Here is a 21,492-nt window from a genome sequence, read left to right on the forward strand (position 1 = left end):
GTGTGGTGGGTGTGCCACCGGAGGGGCACCTTGCTGGGAGGGCCGCTCCTCCTGGGGGTCTAGGGTGTCTTCATGCTGGGCTGTGAGAGCAAGGGCGAGGCGCCCTGGCCGGCGTGTGGTGTTCCAGCCCCGGAGGCCACCCGAGCTGAGGTGAGGAGGTGCCTGCTCCAGCAGCGTCTGCTCTTGGCTCACCACACGTCCTGAGACCGCTCCACGACCTCGGAACCCCCATCAGTGCCGGGGAGCTGTGGCCTCCTGGAGTGGGGCACTCCTCAGAGCAGAGGTTCCAGTGGGGTGTTTGTTAGAAAGCCCATCCCGTTTCTGCTGTCGGGTGGCTGGCTGCTTCAAGGGCCGGCCCCGAGTTCCTTCCTCTAACCCCCCAGCCCTGGCTGCCCACCCTGGGGCTCCCTGGGCAAGGGCCTGCTGGGAGGGTGCCGGCCCCACACCGATTCCCACCTGGGGAGGGTATAGTGGGTCTGGGTTTCATCGGAGGGGCGCTCGGGGCGTGTTGGCTGGCCGAGGACAATGACCCTGGCTGGGGAGGCTGCGGAGTTTCAGGCCGGCGCGGCGCCCGCCGGTCCACCTTAAGCGGCAGCGGCGCGGCGCCGGCGGGTGGGATTTCCTGCGGGGGGTGGGCCCGCCGCCGGCCTATCGGGCGGCCCGGCGCCGCGCGACCCGGGGCGGGGGTGGGGGGTCTCCCGCCTCGAGGGACAGTGCGCTGGCCTCACGCCGAGGTCTCCCGGGCACACTTCCAGGCCTGCAGGCGGGGAGAGACGCGGAGGGACGCACCCCGCCCTCCTGTCCCTGCCCGCTGGCTGGGCTCGATCAGCCTAGGGACCAACCACCACGACGGCCCGCCATGTACCCGGGTCCCCGCTGCATGCCGCGGGCCCCAGAGGAGGGCGGTCGGCCGGCCCAGCTGGGGGCCGGCAGCCTGCCCCGGGGGCGCGCCCCGGGGGTGCGTAGGAAAAACAAAATAGATTTAGGAGGCACGCCGCCGCGCCGGGGCCTGCGGGCCAGGACCCGGGTCTGGTCCTTGCCGTGGGGTCCCCCGCGCCGGCAAGGCCGCAAGGGTGCGGCTGGGAAGCCTCGGAGAGCTGAGCACGCGAGCGAGTGAGCCCGCGCTCCCCGGGGCCGGCGGGCGTGGCCGCGAGGAAGGGGTCGGCCCGGCCCGCCCGCCGCCCCGCCCCCTCCGCCCCGCCCACGTCCGGCCCCGCCCACGGCCCCGCCCGCCCGCCGCGGCCCGGGCCGTCCAGTCCACCTTAAGGGGCGCGCTGACATCAGCGCGCCGCCGCCGCGGCCCGTGGGGTGGGATTTCCTCCGCCGCTGCCGCCGCCGTCGCCGCCGCCGCCGCCGTCGCCGCCGCGGGTCCTGCGCCGCGTCCAACCCGCCCGCCCGACCCCGGCCCGACCCCGGCCGGCTCCGCCCGCCCGGCCCCGGGGAGGGATGAGGCGGCGCGGCGCCCAGGATGCCCCGCAGCCCCGGGACGCGCCTCAAACCCGCCAAGTACATCCCGGTGGCCACGGCCGCCGCGCTGCTGGTCGGCTCCAGCACCCTGTTCTTCGTGTTCACGTGAGTCAGCGCCGTGTCCGGGCACCGGCGGCGCAGCGAGGGGCAGCGGCGGGTGGGCCGGGCCGGGGGCAGGGGTGGGGCAGGCGGGGCGCCGGCTGCGGGCTACGCGAGCCCCACCCTCGGCTGGGAGTCGAAGCCGGTGCGGGCGTCCCGGAGGACCACTGACAGGTGAGTCCCGTGTGGGGACGCTGGCGCCGACTGGCACCTCACAGTGTGCCAGGCAGGCCCTGGGTGGGAGCATTGGCCTGCCAGGGGGGTAGGCCAGGCTGCCCAGGGTGTGGCTGCAGCCCTCCCACCCCATGGGCGCGAGCGGGGACGTGGGATGCCCATAGCTGCTAGCCCTCCCTGCAGACGGCCGTGGGCGCCTCTTGGGTGCCCTCCCGGCTGCCTGCCCCTGGCCAGAGCCAAGTTGTTCCTACGTAGGTGTGGTCTGGCCCTGTTGCCACATGCCTGCCTCACAGCCGCTGGTGACCCCCGCCTGGCCCAAGGCCCGGTGGTTGTTGCCGCTGGTGGGTCCAGGCCAGGCCACACCCAGAGACCCGTGTTGGCACTGCACCTCTGTGCCCATCCTGGCCACCAGGACCCTTGGGGCCAGGCCTCCACCTTCGAGGAGGGAGCACCCAGGCCGGCAGACACTTGGCCCCTCTGGCCTCAACTTCCTCACCGAAGACACAGGCTGGCTGGCAGACCAGAGTGGTGCGCTGACAGCCCCACCTCCCTCCATGCCGTGGGGTCTCCCCAGGACTCCTTCAGGCACAAGGAGAGGTTGGGGGCTCCAGGCTTCAGTTTCTGGACCTTCACCTACCTACCCTCTTCCATAAGTCCGTGGCCATGGCACAGCCTGGGTGGCCCAAGCAGTGGCTACCTGCTCAGAGGTGTCCTGGCCCCTGAATGTGTGCAGTGGGAGTGGGGTGGGCGGGAGCTGCCTGGTGCCTTTCACCTTCCCAGGAGTGAGGCTGGCCGCCAGGTGCACAGCTAGTCCGCCTGGGCGCCAGTGGAGGCGGGAGAGCTCCTACCTGGAGGCTGGGGCTGGGTGGGCACTGCAGGCTGCCAAGAACGCGTTTAAAAAAGGCCTGTGTGGATGGGCTTATTTCTGGCTTGGGCGAGCCGGTGTGTTTTTGTCACTCAGATGCTGCTGGCGGAGGGCAGAGAGGGGGAGGGTGGTGGGTGGCCTAGGGTGCCTGGTCCAGGGGGACAGACCCACTGAGGCTTCTGGAGGGATGGGCTCAGCCCATCCTTGTCCTTAGGGGCCTCTGTGGTGGGTTTCTCACTTCTTTGTGCAATTCAGTGTCCTTCTTGTGACTTTAAAAGTAGCGTATGGTCTCTATGGAGAACTTGTGAAATGCAGAGAAAAAAATTTTAAAGAAATTGAAATCCATCCTGACACCCCCGTCTCCTCTCCTCTGCGCCAGACGTTGCTGCTGTGGCACCTGGGCCTGGCTGTAGCCGCGGCTGTTGGTTCACTCGTATGTGATTTCAGAGGGCCCTTGGCACGGCTGTTCCTGCGAACGTGGCCCGTTGGGTACTTCAGCTGCCCCTCCTGTGGCGAGCGCCCTGCCTTCTTCCTCTGTTCTCGGCCCTGGGGTTCTGGGTTCACAGACACGTGCTCTCCAGTGTGGGTCTCTATCTGGAGGCACGGGCCGTGCCCTCACCCCGCCCCGCTTGTGGCCCGCCCTGACCTGGGCTGGCCCTGTACCGGGACGTGCCATGTGTCTGCAACAGGATGGGAGCTCAGGGGTGCTGCTCGCCCAGGTCTGATGTGCGGTGGCCATCTGCTGAGGCTCAGGAGCCTCTCCTGCACCCTGACGCCGAGGCCACACTCCCTGGACCCTGGCCTGCCCCACCCTGGCTCTGCCAGGCTCCTCCAAGACCTCTTGGTTCCAGAGAAAGGGTGTCTGCCGGGGCCCAGGCCTGTTGACGCCACCCACAGCAGCTGTGCCGATTCCTGGGTGGGCATGGGCCCAGGCAGGTCGGGGTGGCTGTGCCAGGCTGGTCCCCTGCCCGGGGCAGGCCTCTTATCCACCCAGTGCCCACCCTTCTGCCCTGTGGCCTGGGACATGTGCCCAGGGAGGGGACCAGGCTGTTCCTGTGCCCTCCCCACCTTTCCACTGGTGCCTCCACAGGGGCTTCCCGTCTCTTCTGGGTATGCCTCAGACTTTACTAGACACTGAGTGCCCCCTGCGTGCCCTCTCTGCACTCAGTGTGCGTCACGCCCTGCGTGCCAGGCAGCAGAGGGCAACGCTGTCACACAGGGCCTGGGGCTGGAGGTCGAAGAAACCCAGGACCCCCTTCCTCAGCCAGCTCACCAGGGGGTGAGAGCAGCAGGACCTTCAGACATCTCTCCAGGAGAGGCCAGGGCAAGGAAGGGTGCCTGGACATGGGGAACCCCTGCGCATGGAGTGTGTGCTGCGGGGCAGGCTCTCAGAGGCCCTCCTCCTCCAAGAAGCCTCCCTGGTTTCCTGGTGGGGTTTGTGTCCCGCTGGGCCCCAGAAATCCTTCACACTATGGTACAACTCTAGGCTGGGTCAGATGCTGGGGGGTCTGAAGACCCCCCAGGCCAGGCCTCGGCCCCCACCCCTCCCCTCTCAGCCCCCCAGAGGGACCTTGTGAATGTTGGAGGGCTGGGGCTGCTTGGTGAGCTGCCAGCACCTGGGGCTGGGCTGGGCTCTCTGTCTGTCTCTCATCTTGGACAGGGCCCAGCCCAGGACAGCGGGCAGCCCAGGCCTGTGACCAGCACAGCCTCAGTGGGCCCAGACGGATGGACTAGGGCCTCACCGGGTGGGGCAGCCGGGGGTGGAAGTTCCATGTGAGCTCCCTGCTGAGACTCGCTGTGTGTGGCCTGGCGTAGCCTGGCCCCTGAGCCTCAGTTTCCACATCTGCCTAGGTGTCTGTAGGGATCAGACAGGTGGGTGCAGGTACCATGAGGCCAAGGCCTCCTGGCCTGAGCAGGGCAGATGGCTTCTGCCCCGCCGGTCCCGGCACCCCGTGGGTGAGTGCTGCCCTCAGACACAAACGGTGCTAACGAAGAACCTGATTTAAATGAAAACGTCTGAGTTAAAATTTTCCATTCCACATTTAGCCATGGCGGACATTCTGCCCCTAAGCCACCCCCCCTGGGCGGCGTCTCCCTGCCGGCCCAGGCGGGACTCTGGGCCTCAGCCCGGGTGGGGCCCACAGTGGAGGCTCGTGTCCCAGCCCGTGGCCCTGGAGGAGGGCTGGGGCCCCCAGGCCAGCGCCGGCCGGGAGGGGCTCGCAGGAGCACGGCTGCCAGACGCCCCTCTCTGGCCCAGGGGCCCAAAGCCCGCAATGTCTGTCCGACCCTCCGGCAGGGCAGCCCTGTGCTCACCGTCGGACCGTTGGCCCGGCGGGAGTGGGGTGGCGTCCCCGCTGGCAGAGGAGCCCCTCCAGCCCCAGGACGGGCACAAGTGTGGACGGAGCCCTGCTGCCTGCTGGGCCCGCCCATGGAGTGTGTGTGTCCTCGAGCAGCCCCGAGGATCCTTCCTGTCCTCGAGTGTCCCCTCACGTCTCCATTGTCGTCACACTTGCCCTGTCCACAGGGGAGGGAGGCCCAGAGCGAGGGGCCGGCCACGCTGGGGGCAGTGGGAGGAGAGGTGTGTCTGCGAATGTGTGTTCACGTGTGTGTGCGCACACGCCCTGAGTGAACGGATATGCAAGTGCATCTGTGTGCACATGTGTGCACAAGTGTGCGTTTGCAGGCGGTGTTCATGTGTGTACACGTGTGTTATGTGTGGGTGGGATGGGGGGGTGCGCCTTCTGTGCATGAGAGCAGGTTGTGTGCTTAGGTGCACACACATGCTCGTCGTGCCTGTGTGCCCTGGAGTGTGCTTGTGTCTGTGCACGTGCCTGCCCCGAGCCACGTGTCTCCCGAGTCCTGCACCCTGGCAGGCTGGCCTGGGGGCCAGTCCCCGTCAGCCGGGGTCCAGGCCTCGGGGTCCCCGCGGCAGTGCCTGGGGGAGAGCAGAGGGCAGGGGCCGATCCTGGGCCTGCGTCAAGCCCGGGGAGCAGAGACGGGGGCAGTGGCTCAGGTCCCCAGGCCTCCCTGACACCGGCTGAGGCCCCAGACAGGCTGTCACAGGCATGCAGGTGGGTGGTGCCCACACCAGGTGGGAGCTGCCAGCACCTCAGTGCAGCGCTGCCTGGTCACAGCGCACATGTGCAGAGGTGGCCCTGTTGATGTGCAGCTATAGCCCCCTGGCACCCCCAGGGACATCTCGCTCAGGCCGCTGTCCAGCCCACTTAGTCGAAGGGAAACTGAGTCTCAGGGAGGACACGGCAGTACAGCCTGCCTGGGCCGGCGGGGAGCTCTGGTCGGTGTGGGGCTTCAGGCCCTGCCTCCCCCTGCGCGGGGCCAGGGCAGGCTAGAAGCCAGCGCAGACACAGACCAGCCCCAAGGCCTCCGCGCTCAGCTCCTCGTTTGTAACCCGGGCAGGATGGACGTCCTCCCTCCTCCTGGCCTGGCAGGCCAAGCACTTGTGCACCATGCAGGGTGGGGGTGGCCCCGTGCCTGCCCTCTGTCTGCCCCGTCCTTGCCGGCCCGGGGCCCCTTCCTCTCCCAGAGCAGGCTGGCTCCACAGGCGCCACGGGGCCCGACTTGGTGTAATGCTCCGTTATCAATGTCTTGAAATTCCTAATATTTTTTAAACAAGGGGCCGCATTTTCATTTGCACAGCCCTCCCCAGGAGGTGCCAGGGCAGCTCCGCGGGCCCCTCCTCTGCCTGGAGGCCCGGGCTGCTCTCTCAGGTGTCTCTCACCTGCCCGTGTCCCGCCTTGCTGTGCTGGCCACGCCTTAGGGGCCCACCGTCCTTGCTGACAGTGTGGATTTGGAGGCCGCGCACACGTTTTGAGTGCGACCTGTATGCCAGGAAGGGCTGGGAGGGCGGAGGGAAGGCTGCAAGCCGGGCCGAGGGGCGAGGATGGGGAAGGCCCTCCCGGCAGAAGGGGCCACGCGGCTGCAGCCCGTGTCCTCATGCCGGGCATCCACCTCCGTGGGCCGGCTCTGGACGAGAGGCAGGGTAACACGCGGCTTCTGGCCCGCTGAGGGCTGCTGCCGTGGGAAGCGGAATCTTTAAATAGCCTCTCACTTTCCACTAAAAATAGCGAAGTTCTGCTGCCGTGGAGGTGGTTGCCGGGGTGGCGGGGCCGGCTCCCAGCCAAGGCTGGTGTGGGTGCAGCAGCGTGGCCGCGTGCACTGGGTGGCGGGCAGCGCGTGGGCCCTGTCCCCTGCTGGTGGCCCCTCGCCCCAACTCCACAGACGGCCTGGGTGCGAGGAGGGATGTGAACCTCTGTGCTCTGCTGCGTGTCCCAGGAGCCAGGTTCGGGGCCCAGGGGAGAGATGGGGAGTCTGAGGTCTGGGAGCCGAGTGGGTGGGTTCAGGGCCCTATTGTGGGCTCCCTGGCCCAGGGACTGGTGGGCCTCCTGGGAGGGGACTCTGGCCAGGCCCCGTGAGGGCTGAGGAAGGCACTTTTCAGGGAGGTGTGCGAGCCCCATACAGAGAGGCTGTGGAGGGGACTCCTGGAAGGCTTCCCGGGAGAGGGGGCGGCCTTGGAGCCAGGTGCTGAGGGGTGGTGAGATGGGGCGGGGTGGGCGGGTGTGTATGTCTCCAGTCCCTGGAGTGTCCTGTGCTGCCATCTGGGCAGGAAGGTGACAAACTCACTAAAAGAAGGGGCCGGCAGGATGGGGGTGTGCCCCTCCAGGAAGAGCCGGGGGACACCCCCGTGCATTTACTGGCCCAGGATTGGGGCTCCTCGCACCCCCAAATCTCCCTGGTGACGGGTCCTTGCTGGGCTGGGGACAGGTCCGGTGAGGCCTGGGCTGGCCCAAGCTGCCCGGTAGGTCGCGTCCTCTGTCCGCCGTAGCACACAGGCACTGCAGGGGTGTTTCCCAGTCCGTGCCCCTGCCCCTCCCCTCCCCAGGGCAGGGGAGCCCAGAGGGTTGGCTGGGGTGGGAGGGTGTATGTGCCCTGGCTCTGGGCACCCCTCTTAAATGGTGTGACCCCAAGCCCGTGGCCTCTGAGCCTCAGTTCCCGCCGTGGTGAGTTGTGTTCCAGACAGCCGCCCTGGGGGGTGCTGGGTCAGAGCTGACGCTGGGGGCGCTCTACACGCCGTGCAGGACTCGAAAGGCCCCTGACGGTCGAGCAGAGGCTCGACGTGGCCGAGATCTCCTGGTGGGCCCACGTCACCCTCCCCGATGCCAGCCAAGCCCTGGTGGTGGCCCTGCAGGCCCGGCCTGCACGCGTGCTCCCGCACCCTCCACAGCCCCAGACCCCACTCTTGCCCTGCTGCCCACTGCAGGTGCCCGTGGTTGACACGAGCTGTGTCTCCAGCTGTTCCTGTCTACAATGGCATCATCTTCCTCTTTGTCCTGGCCAACTTCAGCATGGCCACCTTCATGGACCCTGGCGTCTTCCCCCGAGGTAGGGCCCTGTGCCGGGGCAGTTCATTTGTTCGCTTTTGCTACAGTGTGAGTGGCTGATTGGGAGCACCTTGGGGGTTCCCAGTGAGTGGGCTGCGCAGAGATTGGGGAGGCGCTCTCCTACTGGGAAAGTCACCTTCTGCCTGGCCCCTGGTCTGCAGCGGACGAGGACGAGGACAAGGAGGATGACTTCCGAGCCCCGCTATACAAAAATGTGGACGTGCGAGGCATCCAGGTCCGCATGAAGTGGTGTGCCACCTGCCACTTCTACCGCCCGCCGCGCTGTTCCCACTGCAGCGTCTGTGACAACTGCGTAGAGGTGACCAACCCGCTGCCCTGCACTCCCCCCAGCCCCACACCACATCCCTGCCTGCCCCGCGCTCTGACGCGCTGCTCCTGCTCAGGACTTCGACCACCACTGCCCCTGGGTCAACAACTGCATCGGGCGCCGCAACTACCGCTACTTCTTCCTGTTCCTGCTGTCGCTCAGTGCACACATGGTGGGCGTCGTGGCCTTTGGCCTGGTCTACGTGCTGAACCACGCGGAGGGGCTGGGTGCCGCTCACACGACCATCACGTATCCTGTGTCCCCGTGTGCCTGGTCACAAAGGCAGTGTGGGTGGGGACACACTTGACAGGAGAAATTGAGGCTCACAGGGGTTGGACAGCTGCCCAGGGATCCCCAGCGGGTGGTCACCATCCCCAGGTGGGCAGGGGTAGGTGTTTGTCCAGGGCACCTGCCCTGAGCCACTGTGAGGGGGTCTCCTGTGTCCTCGCCTGTGCCATTGGCCTTAACAGGCTAGCATGGCTGTCATGTGTGTGGCCGGCCTCTTCTTCATCCCTGTCATCGGCCTAACTGGCTTCCACGTGGTGCTGGTCACTCGCGGGCGCACCACCAACGAGCAGGTGCAGACCCTGCTGGGGGATGGGGGTGTCCCTCCGTGGGCTGAGAGGGCTGTGGCTGCTTGGGGACAGTGCTGGGGGAACCGTTACCCAAGGTGCCTTGTGCAGCTGTTGTGGGAGGGGGCTCTACACCTGCCCTGGCCCCCTGCACACTCCCTGCCCGTGGACACTAGCCACTGGTGACTCAGGGCCAGGCCAGGGTGACCTGAGTGAGGGGCACCCCTGGGCTGGCTCTGCTCAAGCACCTCCCACAAGGATCAGCTTCTCAGGAGCCCCAGCCGCCCTCCTTGTGCCTGGGTGGCCAGGCTGGCTGAGGGTCCCATGTCCACAGGTGACGGGGAAGTTCCGCGGGGGCGTGAACCCCTTCACCCGAGGCTGCTGTGGGAACGTGGAGCATGTGCTGTGCAGCCCCCTGGCGCCCCGGTGAGGCCCGGGGGCAGGGTGGCACAGGGGTCTCTGCCGGGGATGGGTGGGCAGCCCCAGTCCCTCAGCCTGGCCCATCTCGGCTCCCGCCAGGTGGGGCGGGCCCTGCCCTTGTGTGTTCACGGCAGGTGGCCTGGCCACTGACCCTTCTGCCCTCGTGCAGATACGTCGTGGAGCCGCCCCGGCTGCCACTGGCCGCGAGCCTGAAGCCGCCCTTCCTTCGGCCTGAGCTCCTGGAGCGGGCTGCACCGCTCAAGGTCAAGCTCAGTGACAATGGGCTGAAGGCTGGCCTGGGCCGCAGCAAGGTGGGGACCAGGGCTGGGATGAGGGTGGTGGGGAAGGCAGGCCCTTATAGAAGGGAGGGTGCTGACAGGCCGGAGGGGCCTCCAAGGGTGGATTCTGGGGAAGGGTCTAGGTCTCAGGGCGGCAGGAAGGAATCCCTAGTTAACCCCCCCGCCCCTCATCCAAGCCCTGCCCACCACTGACTCGCCCCCTCCCAGTCCAAGGGCAGTCTGGACCGGCTGGACGAGAAGCCGCTGGACTTGGGGCCGCCGCTACCCCCCAAGATAGACGCCGGCACGTTTGGCAGCGACCTGCAGACATCGCGCCCAGGCAGTGCTGGTGAGATGGGGGGAGCCAGACGGGCGCGGGGTCGGGGGGAATGGACTAACTGGACCCAGCCCTAGGCTGACAGTTGTCCGCCGCCTCAGAGAGTGCCCTGTCAGTGCAGAGGACCAGCCCGCCGACACCTGCCATGTACAAGTTCCGGCCGGCCTTCTCCACCGGGCCCAAGTCACCCTTCTGCGGGCCGGGTGAGCAGGTGAGGAGGCCTGGCCCTGCCCTATATAAGCCCCGCCCACAGATGCTCCGCCCCATCTAGGCCCCGCCCACAGATGCTCCGCCCCATCTAGGCCCCGCCCACAGATGCTCCGCCCTATCTAGGCCCTGTCCTGTGTAGGCCCCGCCCACAGGTGCTCTGCCCTATCTAGGCCCTGTCCCAGAGCCCCAGCCATGGAGGCTCCGCCTTATTTAGGCCCTGCCCCCAGAGGCCCCCCGCAACCTGGGGAACGGTGGGGGCCCTTGGAGGCAAGCAGGATGGGGTGTCCCGGGAGGGGCTGGCACAGACGGGCCTGGCCCAGCATCTGCCCTTGGCTGGCACTGCCCTAGCCCTGTGGGCAGCTGCCCCCGGGGAGCAGTGTGTGCCGGATGCCTGAAATTCCACCCAGGGCCACTTTGAGGCCCACGCAAGTCTTCAGAGGAATTTGAGATTTGCTCGAGAAAGCACATTCGTCCTCCCTGAGTTGTATGAGGACCCTGTGGTCACTGTGGTGTGGCCAGCAGTGCTGGACAGCCTGCAGAATGGTCCAGAACCCTGGGTGTTCCCAGGGCACCGTCCCTTCTTCAGGACTACCGTGAGAGGCAGGCCTGTGGCCAGGCCCCACCCTGGGGACCCCTCCCCTCGGGGCCCACATCCTGCCCCACCCTTCCTCTGGGGACACTGGGTGGGCAGTGAGTCTGGGCCTGCCTGGCTGAGGGTCTGAGCCTGACAGGTGTGTGGTGGCCCTGACACCCAGGAGGGTCAGTCCTGCTTGGGGGTCCCCACAGTCACCTCCCTCCTGGGGCTCTCCTGGATCCATGGAGGAATTGCTCTGCTGGGCCAAGTGCGCTGAGGCCACTTTTGCCCCCATCCCCTTTGGGTTTTGAGGTTCCTGAGGCTTCTGTCTCCAGCCCAAGCCCACATGCCCCAATTACAGATGCTGGAAGAGGTCTCTTCTCCCTGTGGCTGCCTCGGGGGGCCCTGGGGCTGAGTGGGCTCTGCGGGCACAGCCCTGGGTGTTTGCAGCAGCCAGCTCTGGCTACGTGCTGCAGCTCCCCCACCCCACAGCTATGGGGTGCTTGGGGACAGGGCCCGAGGTCATCATGCCATTGTTGGGGCTCCTCAAGGCTCACTCCTTGGGGCCATGGTGCTGTCCTGGGTGTTGCCCACGTGGCTCCCTCCTCCCCACCTGAATGTGGACAGAAGCAGGCCTGCGAGGCCTTCCCTTGGGGGGCTCTATCTGGGGCCGCCATGCTGCTCCACTCTGTCCTGGCTTCCCTCTGAGGTGGGTGGGGTGGGGGAGGTGGGCGGGGCCAGACACGGAGCATTTTGAATGGCGTGTGGTTGCACCTGCGGCTGAGGTACTGTCCCTGGGATTGCAGCCTTCCGTGGGCACGCGATTCTGGCATCTGCAGGCAGGGTGGTGGCTTGGCAGTGCTGAGACTGCTGCTCTCCCCACAGGTCCCAGGCCCCGACTCCCTGACCCTGGGGGACGACAGCATCCACAGCCTGGACTTTGTGTCTGAGCCCAGCCTTGACCTTCCTGACTACGGGCCCGGTGGCCTCCACGCAGCCTACCCACCGTCCCCGCCACTCAGCGCCTCTGATGCCTTCTCGGGTGCTTTGCGTTCCCTGAGCCTCAAGGCCGCAGGCCGGAGGGGTGGGGACCACGTGGCCTTGCAGCCCCTGCGCTCCGAGGGTGGGCCGCCCACGCCCCACCGCAGCATCTTCGCCCCCCATGCGCTGCCCAACCGCAACGGCAGCCTCTCCTACGACAGCCTGCTCAACCCCGGCTCGCCCGGCGGCCACGCCTGTCCGGCCCACCCCTCGGTCGGCGTGGCCAGCTACCGCTCGCCCTACCTGCACCCCGGGGCGGCGGGCGACCCGCCACGGCCTCCACCCCGCAGCTTCAGCCCCGTGCTGGGCCCCCGGCCACGGGAGCCTTCGCCCGTGCGCTACGACAACCTGTCCAGGACCATCATGGCGTCCATCCAGGAGCGCAAGGACAGGGAGGAGCGCGAGCGGCTGCTGCGCTCCCAGGCTGACTCGCTCTTCGGCGACTCGGGCGTCTACGACGCGCCCAGCTCCTACAGCCTGCAGCAGGCCAGCGTGCTGTCCGAGGGGCCCCGTGGCCCTGTGCTGCGCTACGGCTCCAGGGATGACCTCGTGGCTGGGCCCGGCTTCGGAGGCGCCCGCAACCCTGCCCTGCAGACGTCGCTGTCCTCGCTGTCCAGCTCTGTGAGCCGGGCACCGCGGACATCCTCCTCCTCCTTGCAAGCCGACCAGGCCAACAACAACGCCGTGGCGACCCGGCCTGGCAGTGGCTCGCACAGGTCGCCTGTGCGCCAGGGTCTGCCTTCCCCGCCTGGCACTCCCTGCTCACCCTCCTTCTCGGGCCCCAAAGCTGTCGCCTTCATCCACACGGACCTCCCAGAGCCGCCACCCTCACTGGCCATGCAAAGGTGGGTGCCTGGAGGTGTGGGTGGGCTTCCTGGCGCAGGGCAGTCACACAGCTGCCTTCAGGGCCATTTTTGGCTGGACTCGCATGGGTCATCCGAGAGGCCTGTGGTTGGCTCCAGGGACAGGGCAGGGAGGGTGGGCCTCCTCCTGCCGTGAGGCCCCTGGCTGGCCTGTGTGTGGGCGGCCCCGCTCCAGGGACACCCTGGCACACTCTGGGGACAGGGCAGGAGGATTTGCGTGCTGAGCCCAATGTCTCATTCTCCCAGGGCCAGCACAGACTCTGCACGGGGGCGGGGGGTGTTGCTGGGGGCTGCCTCCTTTGGGGCTGGTGCCACATGGCAGCTCAGGCCTTCTCTGGCCGTGGCTCTGTCCTTCCTGGCCGCTGTGCCTGTCCACGCAGGGTTCTCCCTGGGCCTGCTGTGCTGCATTTCTGAGGCTGGGGGCAGCACCTGCAGCAAAACATGCCGCCCTAGGTGCCAGGGCTGGTCCTCAGTGGGGCACAAAGGCTCCAGAGGCAGGGGCTTCCCTGCTCATAGATGCAGAAACCGAGGCCAAGGGAGGGCAGGCTGGTTCAGGCCCCGAGACGGAGAACGGGGGGCCTTCACAGCATCTCCCCCTCTGGGCCCTGCAGCCCCAGCACAGGCTCCGTTATCTCCTGTTGGCAGACGAGGTCCGGGGGAGACCCCTGCCTGGGCCGCTTGGCCACAAAAGGGCTGCCATCGTGAGTGAGAGCCCGAGATCCAGAGGGTGGCAGTTGTGCGATGAGGCGCAGACAGCAGCCGGGGGGTGAGGGGCTCCCCAGGCGGGAGCCGAGGGGATGCCAGGCAGGGTCACCGCCGGGCTCCCCACCCAGGGACCAGGACAAGGTGTGATGGGGCCCAGGGCTCTGAGTCCAGTGGCTCAGCCAGTGCCGCCCGAGGGGACTGAGGGACTCGGAGGCCGGTGGCAGTTGCGACCGTGTCTGTCTAATCTGTGACAGCTCTGCCCCTCCCCGGGCAGGCTCTGCACCCCCCACTGGCTCTCCAGGTGAGACGCTCCAAGCTCAGAGAGGAGGGCGGGGCTTGCCCGGGCCCCACGACATGGAGCTGTGCCAGCCCAGGCTCCAGTCCCATCTGCGTCGTGTCTGTCCTGTTGCCTCTGCCGTCCTGTCCCCACGTGGTCTGCGTGGTCCCGTGTTCACCCTGTGCGTGCGTGTATGTGCTTGTTTTGATGCAGGGACCACCCTCAGCTGAAGACCCCCCCAAGTAAGCTTAACGGGCAGTCCCCGGGCGTGGCCCGGCTGGGGCCTGTCTCTGGCCCCCCAGGGCCCTCCGCCAGCCCCACCCGGCACACGCTGGTTAAGAAGGTGTCCGGCGTGGGTGGGACCACGTACGAGATCTCGGTGTGAGGACTGACCACCACCCGTCGGCCGTGGCACCACGGGGACCAGGGCCCCCAGCAGCCCTCCCCCCACCGACTTCTCTGCCCCAGGGACAGGAGGCCACCTCGGTGTGGACGCATCAGCAGGAGCCAGCGCCAGGCCTCCACAGCTTGCCCCAAGCCTTCCGCCTGCCCCTCCACGTGTCTGCCCCTGGGGCACGCAGGACCCTGGCCCAGGCTGGGCCCTGGCCTGCGGGTCTGTGCCGCTGGGCCGTGTCAGCTGTGTGCCCCCCGGCTGTAGCCAGGCCAGCCCACAGCAGCCCACAGCCCCAGCCACTCCCCTTACAGACGGGTCCCTGAGGCCCAGAGGCACACAGGTGCCCAGGGCCCCCGCCACCCTCCTGACGCAGCCTGCGGGCTCTGGACCGAAGGTCCCCCGCGAGGCTCCTAATGCGTTGCCTTTCACGGACCCCCTGGAAGCTTTAGCTTGGCAGGGCTGGTGCTTCTGCAGGAAGTCCAGCCCCGTCTGCTCTGGGTTGTGACAGACGGGTGGACAGACGGACAGCCAGCCAGCTGCGGCAGGGGTCCCAGCTCTGTGTGTCCTGTCGTGCCCGGCCAGTGGGCTCATGTCCCCATGTCTGTGTGCCGAGCTGCCATGCTGTGTCCGACGTGTTAGCGCTCCAGCCGCCGCTGTCCCTTTCATTGAAGCCTTAACCTCTGCTTTATGCTCTTGTGGAGGCGACAGAGGGCAGGCCGGAGCGGGCGTGGGTGACGCTGCCACAGGGGCGGGTGACACCTGGAGCCCTCTCCCTGGCCCTCAGGCCCTCCCTGCCAGGCTGGAGAGTCCCTGCCCCTGGCATGCCAGCCCCCAGCCCTGGCCCGGCGGCGGCATGTGCCGCGGGGAAAGCACATCGGGGAAGGGTCAGTGCGTCCCCTGGCGTCGGGGACCTGAGAGTAAGCACACGACAGCGTCCGCTTGCGTTGTGTCTGTTTTATGTTTTTATATCTACATCTATATATCTATAATTTTATTAAAAAAAACAAAAAGAGTCATTTTGATTCTTTCCTTGGGCAAGGCCAGGGCCGTTGCTGCGGAGGCCTGGGCTGGGCTGGCCCGGCTGGCTGCTGTGCACAGGGTCTGCAGGTGCCTCTGGCCGTTCCTGCCCACCTGGGCGCGTCAGAGGCCCGGGAGGCGGGGTTTGCTGATGGGTCTTTGGCTGGCAAGCGTGAGCGTCTCACGCTGGGTCCCGTCATTCCTGGCAGCAACGGAGTGTCTGGGAGAGGGCGGGGCTGCGCTGCCCCAGGGAACCCGGGAACCCAGGAGATGGGGTGGGTGCACAGGGCACCGGCCGCTGCCCTTGCTGGAACTCTCTCCTGCCTGCCGGACGCCAGCGGCCAGGCCCGGGGAGGGTCGGGAATCCACATTTTCAGGGCTGAGGGGCCGCGAGGCGTGTGGGGCTTGGGACTCGGAGGGAGATGCTCCGAGCTGACCTCCACCTTTCTGCTTCTTTCTCACGGTCGCCGCGGCCCGCAGGGGGCGGATCGGCACCTGCAGCCGTGGATGGGGGCGGCGCGGCCCACCCAGGGTGCCCCCCGGGCTGCACCTGTGCCACCTTGGCCGTCCTGAGGACCGCCCGCCACTGCGGGCCCCCTGGAGCCCGGCTGCCGGGGCACCCCCACGCGGGGCCATGTGCCGCCTGCACTTGGCCGCATCCAGCCTTTTCCCCAGCCTCTCGGGCCCCTAGCAGGACGCCAAGTAGATAGCCCAGCTGGGGACCCAGGAGGCCAGGCTGCCGTGGACCCTCGGGCGGCGCTGGGTGTGGGCTGGGGGTCTCTTCTCTACCAGCCACATCTTGACTGATTCCCAGTCTGCCCGGGCCCGTGACCTGTGTCCATGTGACCTCAGGAAGTCCCCAACCTGCTGCAGGGGGTCCCACACCCCAAGAGGGCGGCCCTGGAGCTGCTGGGACCAGCAGAACCTCCACCCCAGCCTCCCTGCCCAACAAGCACTTTAGACTAAGCCACTTCCTCCCCAGGGGGCTCAGGCCTCTGTGGGTTGGGCTGGGGGGGTCTCAGGTTGCCCCCGCAGGTCACTGCACTCCCCCCACCCCGTCCCCAGCACATGAACAGATGCCTTAACTTCCTGCAGCCACCAGCCTGGTGAGCCGCTGACCCCCTTGCCTGCCCGCCAAGTCCCCCTGGCCAAATCTGCCCCGGCCCCCCTGGCCACCCACACCCAGAGATGATGCATCTGGGAGCCCAGAGGGTCCGCACGCAGCCCACAGCCCTGCAGCCCCCAGGCCAGCTCGGCCTGGACGCCCTGGGGCAGGGCAGGGTGGTGTCCCGGCCAGCCCCCGCACAGGGTCCCCGTCCACTCTGGGCAGGGCTCTATTTCTCCCATTTTGGGACAAGAAAGCCACAAGACTATTCTCTATTGTTCTAAAGGGTACCACCCCCAATTCAATTCCCCAAATAAAATTTTTGGTGTTTACCTCCACAGCTGTCTACCAATGTGGTCTCCTCGCCTGAGCCTTGGGCACTGCCAGGAGCCTGGGCTGGGGAGGGGAGGGGAACGGGGTGGCGGGGCGGTGGCTGTGCAGGGGCGAGGAGCTACATGAGGGGTGGGCAGAGGGTGGGACCGGGTGGGGGTGGTGGCCAGATGGGGACGGGTTGCATGAGGGGCTTGAACAGATTCGGGGCTGAGAACCTGACCTCTGAAGTCCCTGGCGGGGGCCTAGCCCAGGGGACCTCACCGTGCAGTAGCCGCAGTGGAGACCCTCCTGGGCTACCCCCAGGGCTTGGGACCCCGTGGAGGGACCCCCACTGCCAGATCCACCAGGTGCCTGGGAAGGCGTCAAGCCCCCCACCGCGCCCCTCTATTTCCATGGAAACAAGTTCTCAGGCCATGAGTGTCATGACTCTATGTCCAGCTGCAGGCCCAGCCCTCAGGACAGACCCCGCCTCCACCCTTCTCCGCAGCTCCTGGTGGGGACTGTGCGTGGCAGTGCCGCAGGCTGGGGCTGGCGCAGCCGCCGGGCACCCTGGGCAGCGCTGGCCACCAGGCCTCCTCCTCGCTGGGGCCACTGGGCCTCCCGCCTAAAAGGGCAGGAAGTCGTCCACCTCGAGGCGCAGGAAGGGGCCCAGCAAGGCCCGGAGCTTCCAGACGGCGGCGCGGCTCAGCAGGGGCGGCACCAGCCCCTCGAAGGGCGCGGGGTCCACCACATACACATAGGCGGCGGTGCAGGCCAGCAGGGCGCCCAGCAGCAGCCTCAGGGCCAGCAGCCTGTGGGCAGCGGCGGTCAGGGGCAGGGGCTGCCCGTGGGGACGGTCCGGGGCTGGGCTCTGCCCGCTCAGTGACCTACCAGAGCTGGCCCGTGACGCCCTCGGAACATCCCAGCTGTGGCCTCCCTTTCTGTCGGGGAGGGGCCAGGTCAGAGCCTGCTCCGAGGGCCGGGCGGAGGCCAGGTCCCTGGGCCAGGGGACCTGCGACGGACAGGGATCCCCTAGCCGCACCCCACCTCCCCCAAGAGGCTCCTGAAGCCACTTGCCAGGATGGCCCTGGGACCGCCACTCCCGCCCCCGCCCCGGCCTGCCCCTGAGCCTGTTTCTCCCCCTCCCCCAGCAGGACCCGTGGGGGCCGTCCCCACGCTGGGAGGGGTGCTGAGTGGGGGCTCACCGCCATGCACGCCATCTGCTGCTCCTTCCTGGCCTGGGCGCGACACTGGGCCCGCTCCCTGGGGGGCCGCACTGTCAGGACTCCCCCAACCTCCCCAGCCTGGCACCACCCACTGGTTTGGTGCCACAGAGCTGGGGCTCAAGGGTGGGTCCAGCCCATCCTGACCAGGACACCTTCCCGTCCGGGCCCCTCACGTCACCCCAGAATCTCCAGCTGAATGTCCTCCATCTGATCCAGCACGCCCCGGATGTCCTTCTTGAGGTTCTGGGGGCAGAGGAGGTAGGTAAGGCAGGCCCCCCGCCCCCTGTCGCTCTCCCCGCCTCTCACCCTCACCCTTCGTCTCCCGGGGGTTGCCTGAAGGGGACCTACCAGGAGCCCCGTGGCCTGGTTGTTCAGGGCCATGTGCACCTCGGCCACGCCGTCCCACACCTGGGGGCAGGGGAGGCAGGGTCACACCTTCGGAGCAGAACCCACCAGGAGGGTCCCTAGCACCCCCTCCCACCCCGGCCAGGCGGGCACCTCAGTGATGGCCATCTTCTTCCTCTCAAAGGACAGTCGGATCTGCTGCAGCTCGTTCTGGGGGACGGACAGCAGGGTGGCCAGCCCCTCCTCCAGGCCCACCTGGGACTGCCGCACGGAGGCCCCTCCCCCGCAGCCCCTGCCCCAGGCCCACCTGGGACTGCCGCACGAAGGCCCACCCCCCGCCCCCCGCAGCCCCTGCCCCAGGCCCACCTGGGACTGCCGCACGGAGGCCCCTCCCCCCCGCAGCCCCTCCTCCAGGCCCACCTGGGACTGCCGCACGGAGGGCCACCCCCCGCCCCCCGCAGCCCCTGCCCCAGGCCCACCTGGGACTGCCGCACGAAGGCCTCCTGCCCTTGGCATAGCTCCTGCCGCAGCAGCTGCAGAGGGGCCCGCTCCTCCAGGGGCTGGGTGCCGGCCGGCTCGGGGGGCTATGGGAGAGCCCCCAGTTCGGTGGCCATGGACGGATGGGGGTGTGCTGCATGGGGTCCCAGGGCCACGCCCGCCGCCCGCCACACGGCGCTCACCCAGGCCAGGGCTGTGCAGCTGGAGTGCTCAGGACACAGGGGAAGGAACTGCTGCCCTGGCCCCAGGAGGGCCCCCAGCTGCTCCCGAAGATCCTGGTTCTGCCTTTTCTGGGGGCGAGAGACAGAGAGGGGACGCCTGTCACAGCCGCTCCTCCGAGGAGGGTGCAGCCCGTGGCCCAGGCAGCAGCTCACCAGGCTGTGATTCTCCTGCTCCAGCTGCAGAAAGGACTGTTCTGCAGACCCCAGCGGCCGGCACTGGAGTGGGGAGGGGGCTGCCCTGGGTGAGGCTGGGGCCCCACCCCCGGGCGTCAGGGGCGGGCATGGGCAGGGTCTGGACCCTGAGCTGGCGGGTGGACCCTGCCTGGGAGCCCCCTGCTCTCGGCCTGGGTGCAGCGACCAGCCCCACCCCGGCCCTGCCCCCACTTCTTGTCTCGGCCCCGCAGGGTCTCTTGTTCTCTGCTGTGGCATCTCTCCCTCTTCGCAGGAGAGGAAGATCCCAGGAGACTCACCCCCCACCCTGGGCCCCCCACCCCCTGTCCCTGGGGCTGGGAAAGGCCTTTCGGACTCCACTGAGTGATGGGAGGTGAGGGGGACCAGGCAGGGCCACCTTACAAATCCCTGGCAGGGCTGGTCCAGGCATCCTCCATGGCCGCTCGAGGCTGGGGCTGGGGCTGGGGGACATGGGGGGTGGGAATGGCCGCAGGGGCCCAGGGTTTTCGGCTCCTCCATCCCTCCCTGCGACCCCTTCCTGACCCCGGGTCCAGGCTCTGGCCTGGCCCGACCTGCCACCCTCTTACTGAGGACACTCTGGGATCCCACTGGCTCCCAGGCTGCCCCAGGCTACCGTCACAAAGGCGGGCGCAGCCAAGGAGGTCACAATGGGCTGGGCTATGGCCAGAGCCGGGTGCTGGGCCCCTCCCACCGGCTCTAGTCCTGAGGTCACCCTACCTGGTCTCCTCCCTCTGCTCTCCCCCGCCACCCCGCTCCCCCCACCCCTGCCAGTGGCTAGTTTTCTTTTTTTTTTTTTTTTTTGAGACAGAGTCTCACTCTGTTGCCCGGGCTAGAGTGAGTGCCGTGGCGTCAGTCTAGCTCACAGCAACCTCAAACTCCTGGGCTTAAGTGATCCTACTGCCTCAGCCTCCCGAGTAGCTGGGACTACAGGCATGCGCCACCATGCCCGGCTAATTTTTTGTATATATATATTTTAGTTGTCCATATAATTTCTTTCTATTTTTAGTAGAGACGGGGTCTCACTCTTGCTCAGGCTGGTCTCGAACTCCTGACCTCGAGCGATCCACCCGCTTCGGCCTCCCAGAGTGCTAGGATTACAGGCGTGAGCCACTGCGCCTGGCCTAGTTTTCTTAAAATGTAAAACACACACACACTCAGGGTGCACAAACAATCAAAGAGCAAAGGTGGTGTCCAGGTGGAGCGTCTCGCCCAGCCCCATCTCTGGTCCCTGCCACGAGCACGTCCGCGAGCCCCTCCCGCGCAGGCTGCCTGCCCCTGCGCAGCCCGGTCCGCCCCTGCCCGCCGCACAGGCGAGATCACCCTACAGCCCGGCTTGTGTTTGTTCAACCTACTGTATCTTTGAGATTTTTTTTTAAATTATTTTTTAGCTATTTATTGAATTGCCATTATGTATCCTCTGTTTGTGGATGGGGAAACCGAGGCACGAAGACCTTTAATTCCTTGCCGAAGGCTTGTTCCTGGTGGCACCAGGTTCCAGCTCGCTCTTCACCACTTTGGGGGCTTCTGGTGACTGCACTTGGTGGTGGGGCCAGACTCGGTTCCCTGGGCTGGTTCTCGTTCCTTCTTCCCGACATGCCACCACCCCGCGGTCCCACCGCCCCTCTCGGCCCGTGTCCTGCTCTGTCTCGGCTCCCTCCCTTGCTCTCGGAAGCAGCCCCTCAGGAAGCTGGCTCAGCCCTGGTGTGGTGGCAACACCCGGCCTCCCTCCGATGTCCTTGGTCTCTGCATGTGCCTTTGGCTCCTCACCAGAGGCGGGTCGCTCTGCACCCGAGGCTCTGGGCCAGCCTTGGAGCCACCTGGCCGTGGGCTGTTGCTGAGCTGTCCCGGGCAGAGGTTTGCAAGATGCCTGGCCCTCGGGCCTCCACCTCCCTCTCGGCTCTGGGGGCTCCTCTGAGGGGGAGGCCCGCGCTGGGCTGCAAGATGAGAGGTCATCCCATCCCATCCCCCCAGCTGCCTGGAGATGGGGGACGCAGCCCTGTGAGACCCCCAGAGAGCCAGCCCCAGGGCCAGCCAAGTCTCAGACCACACGCCACCGAGCCCCAGGCTAAATCAGGGTTGTTTTCGCTGCGGAGCTTTGGACTGTCACCTGGCAGTCACAGGTCTGGAAACATCTAACTGACCTCACGCCTGCTGGACGTCGGGCTGGGGAGAGAATCAGGTCCGAGGAGTCTTCCCCCGGGAATGTGAGGCTGGCCTGGTGGTCCTCTCGGTGCGAGGGCAGGCCATCCTGGGGCTGTCTCTGGACGCCTTGGGCCCTCTCTGACCCCCACGGCTCTGGGAGATCACGATGACTGAGAGTGTTTCCTTAGCACTTGGGCGTCTTCCACCCTGAGGCTCGAGTTTCTTGAATAAAATTTCTCCTTACGCTGCTCATCTTGGACGCCCCTGCCCACTGCCCCGTCCCAGCAGTCAGATGTTGGGCCTTTGGTCCATCTTATAAGTTCTTCCCTTTTTTCTACCTGTCTTTGTTACTTGTACGTACATTTCTCTGAATTGTAACACGCATGCACTCTCTCTCTTTTTTTTTTTTTAAATCGTTTTGAATTTCAGCA

General features: G+C 67.1%; 2 protein-coding genes across 3 annotated transcripts; one reads left to right on the forward strand and one right to left on the reverse strand.

The window, feature by feature from the left end:
• Window positions 1-1,303: 1,303 nt before the first annotated feature.
• ZDHHC8 (zinc finger DHHC-type palmitoyltransferase 8) lies at window positions 1,304-16,455 on the forward strand. Of its 2 annotated transcripts, none has more exons than XM_069497572.1 (11): window positions 1,304-1,572; window positions 7,884-8,005; window positions 8,166-8,323; window positions 8,409-8,581; window positions 8,808-8,910; window positions 9,239-9,330; window positions 9,494-9,635; window positions 9,831-9,951; window positions 10,041-10,150; window positions 11,609-12,609; window positions 15,501-16,455. In XM_069497572.1, the coding sequence occupies exons 1-11, from the start codon at window positions 1,469-1,471 to the stop codon at window positions 15,709-15,711; spliced, it is 2,337 nt and encodes a 778-aa protein (XP_069353673.1). In that variant the 5' UTR covers window positions 1,304-1,468; the 3' UTR covers window positions 15,712-16,455. The 2 variants fall into 2 exon arrangements, with proteins under 2 accessions (XP_069353673.1, XP_069353674.1); XM_069497573.1 differs by lacking the exon at window positions 15,501-16,455 and adding an exon at window positions 13,823-14,990 and having other exon boundaries at window positions 1,401-1,572.
• A 607-nt stretch (window positions 16,456-17,062) lies between these two features.
• On the reverse strand, window positions 17,063-19,417 carry CCDC188 (coiled-coil domain containing 188). The gene is made up of 9 exons (XM_069496821.1): window positions 18,881-19,417; window positions 18,689-18,796; window positions 18,488-18,592; window positions 18,162-18,218; window positions 18,012-18,071; window positions 17,842-17,906; window positions 17,643-17,700; window positions 17,329-17,378; window positions 17,063-17,249 (listed from the first exon to the last, which is right to left on the reverse strand). Exons 1-9 carry the CDS (start codon window positions 19,415-19,417, stop codon window positions 17,063-17,065), a joined length of 1,227 nt encoding a protein of 408 aa, XP_069352922.1.
• Window positions 19,418-21,492: the final 2,075 nt, after the last annotated feature.

The sequence above is a fragment of the Eulemur rufifrons genome, chromosome 21 (assembly GCF_041146395.1).
Source record: "Eulemur rufifrons isolate Redbay chromosome 21, OSU_ERuf_1, whole genome shotgun sequence".
NCBI lineage: Eukaryota > Metazoa > Chordata > Mammalia > Primates > Lemuridae > Eulemur > Eulemur rufifrons.